At 42.9% G+C, this 12,345-nt stretch overlaps 1 protein-coding gene across 2 annotated transcripts in view; it reads right to left on the bottom strand.

Annotated features, from left to right (window-relative positions):
- LOC131236805 (uncharacterized) overlaps positions 1-12,345 on the bottom strand; it is a 52,223-nt gene that overhangs the window by 429 nt on the left and 39,449 nt on the right. Inside the window, exons 7-11 of one of the 2 annotated variants that reach the window (XR_009166884.1) lie at positions 11,004-11,369; positions 2,651-2,716; positions 1,959-2,007; positions 1,754-1,877; positions 109-261 (exon numbers count right to left, since the gene is read on the bottom strand). Coding sequence is in view for 1 of the 2 variants with exons in the window: in XM_058234258.1 (XP_058090241.1) it covers positions 1,754-1,877; positions 1,959-2,007; positions 2,651-2,716; positions 11,004-11,369 (605 nt within the window). In the remaining variant the exon portion in view is untranslated. The remainder of the gene's footprint in view (positions 1-108; positions 262-1,753; positions 1,878-1,958; positions 2,008-2,650; positions 2,717-11,003; positions 11,370-12,345) is intronic. The other variant, XM_058234258.1, reaches the window with a different exon arrangement.

The following is a 12,345-nucleotide window of genomic DNA, read 5'->3' as shown; positions in this document are numbered from 1 at the left end:
CATCAAACACAGAAGAAAGGAAGAGTTATGCCACATAAACATAATGGCAAAATGTCAGTCATTAAAATCCTCTTAAATTAGAATGACAGTCTCCATCGCACCGCACACCTCTGGATGCAGTCTCCGTGTAAATACCAGACTGCCAGAAAAATAGCTTGTGGATTTCCTAATGGTCTGAAAGTTAGGTTTCAACAGCAACAGCCTCAATTTGTATTCAAGGAGCCTCTCCCACCTCATCCTGTCTTGAAATCCTATTAACTTCTGTTTAAAAAGCTCAGGCTAGAATGTAAGTCATGCATGGAGTTGATTTCTGAAATTGAATATGCTGGTGGGGTAATGTTTTGAAATGGATGGATTGTTTTCAGCATTTTGACTTTTAGTACTGCTTTAAAAAATCAAATCATTTGGGTAGAAAAAGCATTCCATGCACACGATTTCAAGGGAGTACTTCCAAACCCGCCCATAGTTTCTACAGATGTCTAAATTTTCATAAGCACTCTAAAACTGAGCTTATTGAAAGAAGGTTTGGTTGTTCATTTTGTGAGAGTTTGGTGTAACCTCGGTCCATGAAAATTAGCTTGATCTTACACACAAAGGGATGAGCCAATCACTGACTCGGCTGGGTTTTTTTTTTTCCTTAATGGAGTTTGGATTGGCATTCCAAGCTTAGTCAAATAAAGTCAACTTGCCAACATTCCAATCCAATCGACAAGTTTTTGAAGAGTGGATTTAACTTTATGAGTCAAATCAAATCTTCATTTGGGTTTTCCCTAGGTAATGTGGAGAAAATCCGATTAAGGATGTGTGGTTGGGCAAAACTCCCCTTCGGAATATGTTTCCAAGATTGGCTCATCTAGCGCCAGATACCGAAATACCAGTATTGAGATGCTATTTGATGAGCGGTAGTGTGGCTGCGTGGTTGCCCCCTCGCTGAGGGAAATTATCTGGCATGGAAACCCAAGACCTTACCGTGCTCCTAGCAAGTATTCAGTTCTCTGTCCCATTGGAGGAGATAGACTGCATGGCGTGGCGCAAGGAGAAGTCAAGAAGTTTTTCGGTTCACTCTTTTTACAAGAGGCTTTGCTATCCTCAAGCGGACAGTGAGCACTTGCAAACCTCTTTCGTGGGGAAATATGGGGCTCCTCCAAAAGTGGCGGCTTTTGCATGGTTAGTACGGAGGAAGCGGGTACTGGCGCCCAACTACCTCCAAAAAACGGCAATGATGATTTTGAATATATGTATTATGTGCATGGGGGATTTGGAGTCTAAATCATTTGTTCATTCATTGTTCGTTTGCTCAAGCAGTTTGGTCCAGTTTTTTTCAAAGCCTTTAGTATTTCATGGGCGATGCCGGACACCACGGAGGAGTTATTTTTATCTTGGCATGGGGTGAGCCTTGGGAAGCAAGAGGAGGTGGTGTGTGTGTATTGACATGGGTGTGTACTAACAAGCTAACTCATTAAAAAAAAAAATAAAAAAATAAAAAAAAAAAAAGAACAAAGAGAAAAGAAAAAAAAAAGGTGGCGGCATGGAGGTTATCATTGTTGATTGGCCTATAGACAATTTGGGGAGAAAGGAATGGGAGATGTTTCAACAAACTGAGCTCCTCTATCTCAAGTGGTTCATAGGGCAAAGCTTTGTTTGGCGGGTTGGTCTCTCGTATAGATGCCTTGAAATATTGTAATTTTTTTAATTTTTTTAAAAAATCTATTGTTAGCTTTTGTGTGCCATCTCCCTTCAAGTAATATATTACCTTCCTGACTTCGAGGAGTGCCCAGCACCAAATTCGCACTTAAACAATAACATGTTGTCATCAGTCTTCATCTCCCTCAATTTCGCCACGAACTTTGCAGGTTCAGAATATAAAACACGGGGGTCTGTTGCAAGACAAGCAAAGTTCAACTGAAATGTTTGAGAAATAAAGGAACTCCTGCTGCTGACATAAATATGCTACATACCATTTAAACCAGCTGTAGCAAGAATATTCGGATAATTTTGTGGTTTAATCTGTAAAACAACCAAATCGAACATTAATCCATTAATCATAATTGGAAGAAAATGGCTACAGGGTGCACTTGTTTGTTCCTTCTTTCAAAAGATGAACTGAGTTTGGCTGGATGACCCCTACCCGATGCTACAAGAAGAGATGATATTACAGACTATAGCATCCCTCTTCTATCATTTTTGCTGATAATCATGTATACAACAGGCCACCGACAATTGTCCGACATGACTCAATATCTAATGGAATCAAACAAGTCGTCTGATAAGAATCTGTAATGGTCCACAAAGCCAGCAAAACTCAGCCATACTGAAAGAGCAGAAACCAAGTTTTCGAATTTCAGTACCGTGTCATCATCAATGGAACTGACTATCATACTGTTACAGCAGCCAAAACCTGAGCCTGATAGAACATGCACTAGTTTGCATTTCAAACTTTGTAACTTAGTAACATTGCGAGCCAAAAGACCAGGGAGCATGGTTTGTGGGAGATTGAATAAGCGAAAAAAAAAAAAAAAAAAAAAAAAAAAACACCGCATAGTCACGGGCAGAAAGTATGATAAGTTTTAGCATTGACATTTACACCTCTCAAGCTAACTAAAAGATTTTTTTTATATATATATTTTTAAAAAAGGATTTTTGCACTCACATTATCAACTGGAGAATAGGATTTCATATAGAAATAGAACTCCTCCTTTCGAGGATCGCCCCATTCCTACACAACACCACACAGAAATTAGCCAAAATCCAACACATCAAGTAATACAAACTTGAACCTCTAATAATCTCACTCCATACCATAATATCACAGAAAGGTCTCATTTGGAATAAAGCCACATCAGACCTACTATCCATTATTAGCAAGGGTCTACAAGCGTGACCGAGTAGCTTAGCAAGTTGCAACTTGACTTGACCAAGACTGAGGTTAAGTGGTATCTCAGTTCTTAAATTCCTAGAGATGATCAATTACTTGAACGTCGAAATAATCAGATGATGGCATAAGCTTTTAGAATTTTGACCAAAAAAAAAAAACTTGATTGAGTTTTGACTCGAAACCAAGCCCGCTTTGAAATCAAGCCAAATTTTGAGTTGAGTTATTCCTTAACAGAATATACATATAAGGGGCATGCTCATAATCTCTCCTCTCCTCTCCCCCTACTTATGCCGCAAGTAGCTTATCTTGGTTTCTACTTATTTAGCAGATAAATATGTCCAGTAAACAACATATTTCTCAGCAAAAAAAATACAAAAGCATGTTTGGTTCCCAACATCATAAGTATTTATCCTTCAAGTTTGTTTGGTCCCCCTCACATCCACCATTCGTCATGTGGGGCCGACCTTTGATGTGGACTGTTCATTGTGTGGGCCCCACTTTTGATGTGGGTCGTCTATCATGTAGGGCCCACCTTGGATGTAGGTCATTCATCATTAGGGGTCAACCTTTAATGTGCACCGTTCATTATGTAGGAACCACTTTTGATGTTGGTGGTCCATCATGTGGGGGCCACCTTTAAAATCCACCACCCATCATGTGGAGCCCAACTTTGATGTGGACTGTCCATCATGTTGGGCTCGCCTTAGATATGGGCCGCTCATCATTAGGGCCGACCTTTGATGTGGATCATCCATATTTGGGGCCCACCATTATTAATTGTCCATCATGTGGGCCCCACCTTCGATGTGGGTTGCCCATCTACAGAGCTCCCCTTGAATGTGGGCCATTCATCATTAGGAGCCAATCTTTGATGTGGATCATCCATCATGTGGTGCCACCTCAATATGGGCCCTCCATCATGTGGGGCATAACTTCAATGTCCACTGCCCATCATGTGGGGCATAACTTCAATGTCCACTGCCCATCATGTGGAGCTAACCTTTGATGTGGACCATCCATCGTGTAGGCCTCACCTTTGAAGTGAGTCATCCATCAAACCAGCCTGCTGTGGATGTGGGTTATTTATCATTATTGATGTAGAGAGGGTCACGGACAGTTTCATGGCCAAGATGGATCAAAAAAGGCCCGGTCGACGACAGAAGTGATCCGGACCATCGGACCTTAGATCGGGCGTATCTCGCAATCCGGAACGAGTTATCTGACGTAAAATATATGATTTTGAGGTAGAACGAGCTACTTTAGCCAACCAACCCAGCTACGCCGGGTTGTGCAGCCTGGAATTGCGAAAAACCCCTTGATCGACGGTCGTTTTTCTGTTTTAATTTCGTTTTTACTATAATTAGTAAGTTTTAGTTTGATTATAACTCTTCATCCGTCGGGCTTTAGGAGTTGCGCCCAACGTGAAAAGAGCTTATTAGAATAATTGGGAGAATGGTTTGGTGAAGCCAAATAGGACACTTACTATTTTTGGCCGAAAACCTTGCGCACTAGTAGACATCACGACCGTCTATAAATAGTAAGTTTACTATTTATAGTAAGTCGCGAATTCTAGGAGTTTTAGTTGTAGTTTGATTCTGATTTCTTTCCCATTGCTTGGTACCCCTATTTAAAGGGTTGTGAACTTGTTTTTACTCATTCATTTAATTAATTTCGAATTTATTAGAATTTATTTCTATTTTCTGCTTTCTTTCCTCGTGGATTCAAGAAATCTCTGTGAGGAGTCCAGAGAAGTTCCGTGGATTCGGAATAGTTAGCCTCTTGAGGAAGACGGTGCTTGACCTCACGTCCTCCCCTGCATCAGTTTGGTATCAGAGCGAGGTTTCTCATCGAATTGATGGCTTCTAATGACGGGTCGGGCAACAATCCCATGGGCGGTGCTCCAGGGAATTTACCTTTAACGGCGGCAGCTTTCGAAGTAGCACAACGAGAGAATCAGCAAGCAATGCAAGGGCTGCAGGCTTCCATTGACCGCATAGCGGATCTCTTGACGGAAAACCTAAGGCAACTCCGTATTCCTGGTGGCAATCATCCACCCCTAATTAATCGTCCTGATCGCAGGATAGTACCAACAGTGCATCCAAGGGTCATTCCTGAGGAAGGGGGCTCCAGTGAGGAGGAAATCGACGACATAATCTTCCAACACCTCAGACATGGCGGCGATCGAGTAAATCGAACGGATCGAGAATTCAAGATGAGGATTGATATTCCTAACTTCAATGGCCAACTACACATTGAGGATTTCCTCGATTGGCTTTCTGAAGTTAAGCGATTTTTCAACTATATGGACATCCCTGAAGCAAAGAAGGTCAAGCTTGTAGCTTACAAGTTGAAAGGAGGAGCTTCAGCTTGGTGGGAACAACTGCAACTCGCGCGAACCAGACAAACAAAAGCACCAATCCGCACCTGGCAGCGAATGAAGCAGCTACTACGTGCCCGATTCCTCCCTAGCGATTACGATCAAGTATTATTCCAACAATACCAAAATTGTCGACAGGGTAGTCGGTCGATGAGAGAATACGCAGAAGAATTTTACCGCCTGGCGGCGCGTAACGACTTGGTCGAGACTCCCGATTCAACGGTGGATCGTGTATGGCTATCCAGGATCAGGTCCAGATGCAGTCCGTCTGGACAATGAATGATGCAATCAAGTTGGCTACTCGGGCAGAAGCGCAACTTGAACGTCCTAACATATGGACCTATCCTACTGCAAGGATCCCTGTGGCAGGTCTGCCCCAGGGAACTGCACAGCCTAAGGGGAAGGAGCCCGTAGGAGCATGCACTCAACCTCCTACATTTGAGAACCTAGATCAGGAAAGCGGGCAAGCTAGACCCCAAAGGGGCGTATCGACCGCTGCTAATCCAATTAGAATCCCGAACCCCTATGCTCGGCTAAGGCCCGATAATTGCTATCGTTGTGGCCAACCGGGCCACCTATCAAATACTTGTCCCCAGCGAAAAGTGGCAAACCTTCCATCAATGATGGTAGTTCTGATAACGTTTATGAAGATCCAGATATTGAAGAACAGGAGCATACCACCGAGGACGAGGCAGATGATTCAGGTTGGGTTCAGCAAGATCATGGCGAGTCGCTCGTCGTGAGGCGACTATTATATGCGCCAAGAAAAGAAGTGCATCTACAGCGGCATAACATCTTCCGCACTAGGTGTACGGTGAATCGAAAGGTTTGTGACGTGATCATTGACAGTAGGAGCAGCGAGAACATATCTCCAAGGTCATGGTGGAAAAATTACAATTGAAAACGGAGCGTCATCCCTCTCCATATACAATCGGTTGGATCAAGAAGGTCAGCAAAACAAAGGTAACTGAACAGTGCACCATATCCTTTTCAATTGGCAAACATTATAAAGATGAAGTAGTATGCGATGTGGTTGACATGGAAGCATGTCACATACTACTCGGTCGGCCCTGGCAATCTGACCGTGACGCCACTTATAAAGGGCGAGATAATATATATATCTTCGTCAAGGACGGCCAGAAGACCATATTGGCCCCTATGGATCCAGAGGGACCACCTGAAACTTCTAAAGTGGAGGGCCGTTTTCTCTTAACCATACGGGACTTCGTGGAAGAATCCAAGGAAACAGGACAGACTTATGCATTAATTGTAAAAGGGGAAGAACTCGAGCCTACCAACATCCCTGAAAGACTAAGGCCCCTGCTACATGACTTCAAAGAAATCCGGCCCGATGACCTTCTCGATGGGTTACCCCCCATGCGGGATATCCAACACCATATCGACTGTCCCTGGGTCCAGTTTACCTAATCGTCCCCATTATCGAATGAGTCCGAATGAGTGCGAGATTCAGCAGGGACAAGTAGAGGAGTTGATCCGTAAGGGTCTTATTCGAGAGAGCATGAGTCTATGTGTTGTACCAGCTCTATTAACTCCAAAGAAAGATGGGAGTTGGCGCATGTGTGTCGACAGCCGAGCCATCAACAAAATCACCATAAAATACAGGTTTCCTATACTACGGTTGGACGATATACTGGACATGCTAGAGGGTGCAAAAATATTCTCTAAATTGGACCTAAGGAGAAGCTACCATCAGATTCGAATATGGTCGGGTGATGAGTGAAAAATGGCCTTTAAGACCAAGGAAGGATTATACGAATGGATGGTCATGCCCTTCGGTCTTTCGAATGCGCCTAGCATATTTATAAGATTGATGAACCAAGTTCTGAAACCTTTCATTGGGCGGTTCATTGTGGTTTACTTCGATGATATTTTGATATACAGTCAAGACGAAACCACCCATATGGAACACCTCAAGAAGGTCCTTTAAGTACTCACTAAAAATAAATTGTACCTCCATTTAAAAAAGTGCAGCTTCATGACTGATAGCCTATTGTTCCTGGGTTTTGTCGTAACATCCACGGGCATTCGGGTGGATGAGGAAAAGGTAAAGGCAATCAGAGAATGGCCGGTTCCTACAAATATTCATAAAGTGGGAAGTTTTCATGGACTAGCGACATTCTATCGTCGGTTCGTGAAAATTTTCAGTACCATTGTGTCACCAATCACAGATTGCATGAAGAAAGGGTAGTTTCAGTAGACTGACGAAGCCGACAGGAGCTTTGCCGAAATCAAGCGCAGATTATCCACGACCCCGGTTCTTGTACTTCCCAACTTCGACAAACTGTTTGAGGTCAAATGTGATGCCTCATATGTCAGAATTGAGAGAGTTTTGTCTCAAGAAGGTAGGCCGGTAGCCTTCTACAGTGAGAAACTTAGCGATGCACGCAAGAAGTGGTCTACATATGAGATCGAGTTATACGCGGTGGTCCAGGCACTGCGGCACTGGCGACATTATTTGATTCAAAGAGAATTCATACTTTACACGGACCATCAAGCTCTCAAATTCATTAATAGTCAAGCTAACATTAACCGTGTGCATGCTAGATGGATCTCGTTTTTGTAAGAATTCACGTTCGTACTAAAACATAAGTCAGGGCAACAAAACAAAGTAGCTGATGCACTGAGTCACCGTGCAACTTTGTTAGTCACTATGAGCAATGAGGTTGTCGGGTTCGAGCGCCTCAAAAACATATATGCCAATGACGACGACTTCAAGGACGCATGGGTTAGATGCCAAGAAGGTCATCCCGGCGACTTACATATGCAAGGCGGGTTCCTTTTCAAGGGAAATCGACTGTGCATCCCAAACAGTTCACTAAGGGAACAGATAATCCAAGAGTTACATGGAAGTGGCCTCAGTGGACACCTTGGGCGAGACAAGACGAGAGCTCTTGTAGAAGAACAGTATTACTGGCCGCAATTGATACGTGATGTGGGAAAGACAGTCCAACGTTGTTATATTTGTCAGACCTCTAAGGGGCAATCTCATAATACGGGCCTCTACACTCCGTTACCCGTGCCTGACGGCCCTTGGGAGGATTTATCTATGGACTTTGTGCTTGGTCTCCCACGAACACAACACGGCATGGATTCGGTGTTCGTGGTAGTAGATCGTTTCTCCAAGATGACGCACTTTATTCCATGCAAGAAGACTCTCGATGCAACACATGTGGCGAATCTATTCTTCAGAGAAATTGTGCGGTTACACGGGGTTCCCAAGACTATTACTTCTGACCGTGACACGAAGTTCATAAGCCACTTTTGGCGGACTTTGTGGACTCGATACGATACACGACTTCAGTTCAGCAGCGCCTACCACCCACAGAATGACGGTCAAACTGAGGTTGTGAATCGCACATTGGGAAACCTCCTTCGATGTATTTCAGGAGAAAAACTGAAGCAGTGAGATTTGGCCTTGTTTCAAGCGGAGTTTGCATTCAACAACATGGTGAACCGCTCGACAGGGAAATCCCCGTTCCAGATCTATGGACGAGTACCTCGCCACACACTAGACTTGGTCCCTCTGCCCAAGCTCCCAGGCATGAGCATTGCAGCGGAACATATGGCTGACAAGATCATAGGCATTCATGTGGAGGTACAAACTAAGCTACATGCCTCGAACGAAAAGTACAAGGAGCAAGCGGACAAGCATCGGCGACAAAAAGTGTTCGAGGTGGGCGATCAAATAATGGTCCATCTGCACAAAGAACGATTTTCGACCGGAACGTACAACAAGTTGAAGAATAAAAAGATTGGACCAGTACCAATCATCCGAAAGATCAATGACAACGCTTATGTTGTTGATCTTCCAGATGACATGGCAATCTCACGGACTTTCAACGTCACGGACCTGACCGAGTATCATGAACCAGCGCAGGATGAGAACTCGAGGACGAGTTCTTTTGAAGTGGAGGGGACTGATGTAGAGCGGGTCGCGGACAGTTTCATGGCTAAGATGGATCAAAAAAGGCCCGGTCGACGACAGAAGTGATCCGGACCATCGGACCTTAGATCGAGCGTATCTCGCAATCCGGAATGAGTAATCTGACGTAAAATATATAATTTTGGGGTAGAACGAGCTACTTTAGCCAACCAACCCAGCTACGCCGGGTTGCGCAACCCGGAATTGCGAAAAACCCCTTGATCGATGGTCGTTTCCCTGTTTTAATTTCGTTTTTACTATAATTAGTAAGTTTTAGTTTGATTATAACTCTTCATCCGTCGGGCTTTAGGAGTTGCGCCCAACGTGAAAAGAGCTTATTAGAATAATTAGGAGAACGGTTTGGTGAAGCCAAATAGGACACTATTTTTGGCCGAAAACCTTGCGCACTAGTAGACATCACGACCGTCTATAAATAGTAAGTTTACAATTTATAGTAAGTCGCGAATTCTAGGAGTTTTAGTTGTAGTTTGATTCTGATTTCTTTCCCATTGCTTGGTACCCCTATTTAAAGGGTTGTGAACTTGTTTTTACTCATTCATTTAATCAATTTCGAATTTATTAGAATTTATTTCTATTTTCTGCTTTCTTTCCTCGTGGATTCGAGAAATCTCTGTGAGGAGTCCAGAGAAGTTCTGTGGATTCGGAATAGTTAGCCTCTTGAGGAAGACGGTGCTCGACCTCACGTCCTCCCCTGCGTCAATTATGGGCCGACCTTCGATATGGAACATCCAGTATGTGGGCCCACGTGAATATGGGGTCATCCATCATGTGGGGCCCACCTTTGATGTGGAGCATCCATTCTGTGAGCCCCACCTACAATGTGGACAGTACATTATGTGGGGCTCCTTCGATATGGACCGTGAGAGAGAGAGGTAACAAAGTAAAAAGTTCAAAAAGTTATATTAAATTTTAAAATAATAATAATAATAAGATAAGTAGCTTTTGGTACATAAGTTACTTTTACAATGATGGTTACCAAACTTGAGTGAACAAAGTATCTTAACCACTTACCATAAGTTAAAAAGTAACTCATTTGGTGGTATCCAAACAGGCCCTTCAGTAGTTGTTAACTGAATTCGTATGAGTATATGCAATTATGCATTTATTTTCTCACATCATTTTCATTTGAATATTCTAATGGATGTAATAAATACAATAAAACTTCAATGTAATTGGTAATAAAACTATCAAAAAACAATTCCCTACGCTCGGAGGACTTTTTCATAATTTTTCATATTTTTTTCCATTTTCCTTGAATTTTCTGATATTATTATTATTTTTTAATTGGGGCGTTGTGACATATGAGCACAGCCCCCTGTTGTCGCACGCAATCGCATGAGTGATTCGACAACATTGGACGTGTAACCTCAAGTTAACCCTTGGCACCCAAAAATCAGATGGGCCACACCACAGGAAACAAGTTGAGAGTGGAGGCCTACCATTGATTTTGATATGGGGTCCACCCTGCAGTGTATATGCAATCCAGGCCATTCAAATGCAAAATCTGGCCTGGATAAAGGTGATGTCAGGCCACAACTCAGGCTGTTTTGCAACTCACGTGAGCTCTGGTGCAAATCAAGGATGGGAGTTCCTCTCCCATCTTATTCCCTGTGCTATGGCTCACTGAAGTGTTGGATTGGCTGATTTTTTATGCGTGTGGGTAACATGAGCTCACGCATCGGATGGACAGGTTATGTGTCCTGCATCCATCATGTGGGCCCCACATTTATCCCGTACCACTGAAGCGCGCCTCTACAAATCTACAGGTAATTTAGGAAGAGACAGACCTCCCATTCTGATGTTGTCAACGGGATACTTGGATCAAGCATTGTAGTGACTACATCTACAAATGGAACTCCCGCCACTGCTGCCTTGAACAAATCCGGCCGCATATTAAGAACAGCACCAATAAGCAGACCACCCGCACTCCTTCCCTCAATGCATAGCTTTTCTTTTGAACAATACTTGTTCTCTATTAAATACTCCGCACATGCAATAAAATCTGTAAAGGTGTTCCTTTTCTTTAACAACTTCCCATTTTCATACCACTTCCTCCCCATTTCACCTCCTCCACGAACATGAGCGATTGCATAAATAAAGCCACGGTCTATTAAAGACAACCTTGTTGCTCTGAAACTGGGATCTATGCATATCTGTCAGCAGAACAAATTACGTAGCATAAGCAAAGTAACAAGCACATGTAAAACACAAACAGAGATAATAATTTTGAGGAAATCTGATTGACCATGAAACAAACTAAACAACAAGAAAATGAGATTGATCATCGGCCAAGTTAAGAGGCCAACTAATATTTATTCTAATTTGAATTCACAAATTGCAGTACTTCACCGAGAAAACATTCGCATAGATTTCAGGCATACCTCCATAGAACGGTTCATTATAGCATCTGCAAAGGAATCTGGTTTAGGCAGGCAGCCTGGCAAATTTCCACAAAATGCATATGCAAGAGATTCTTTTTAAGGGCTTCTACATGTTTAGCAAAACATTTAGGGCCTGGTTGGGAGGATCTCCCAGAATCAGGATTAAGCCTTAATCATGATTTTAGCATGCCCGGTGCCCCCATCCGATTCTCACATGCGGACCGGCACTTTCTCCACTTGGTTGCAAGTTTTTTTTTTTTTTTTATCTTTTTTAATATTATTATTTTTTTAACTTCACATAATTCTGGGTGCTGACCCCAATTAGTTGGGAGAAGACTTAGATGATGATGATGAACTTCACATAATTCTGGTAACATGGGGAAAGCACCACTTTTGTGGGAAGGAATCCAACATGCAGGGTAGGATCATGTGGGTCACTCCAATACATAGTACTAGTGTACTACTACTACTTTATGTGGCACACTATTTCATATATGGTATGATAGTCGTAGGATCATGTGGGTCACTCCAATACATAGTACTAGTGTACTACCACTACTTTATGTGGCACACTATTTCATAAATGGTATGATAGTCGTAGGATCATGTGGGTCACTCCAATACATAGTACTAGTGTACTACTACTACTTTATGTGGCACACTATTTCATATATGGTATGATAGTCGTAGGATCATGTGGGTCACTCCAATACATAGTACTAGTGTACTACCACTACTTTATGTGGCA

Source organism: Magnolia sinica, chromosome 2, assembly GCF_029962835.1.
Source record: "Magnolia sinica isolate HGM2019 chromosome 2, MsV1, whole genome shotgun sequence".
Classification (NCBI taxonomy): domain Eukaryota; kingdom Viridiplantae; phylum Streptophyta; class Magnoliopsida; order Magnoliales; family Magnoliaceae; genus Magnolia; species Magnolia sinica.
Note: the sequence above shows the minus strand (reverse complement) of the source record. Positions and strands in the feature narration are given on the sequence as shown.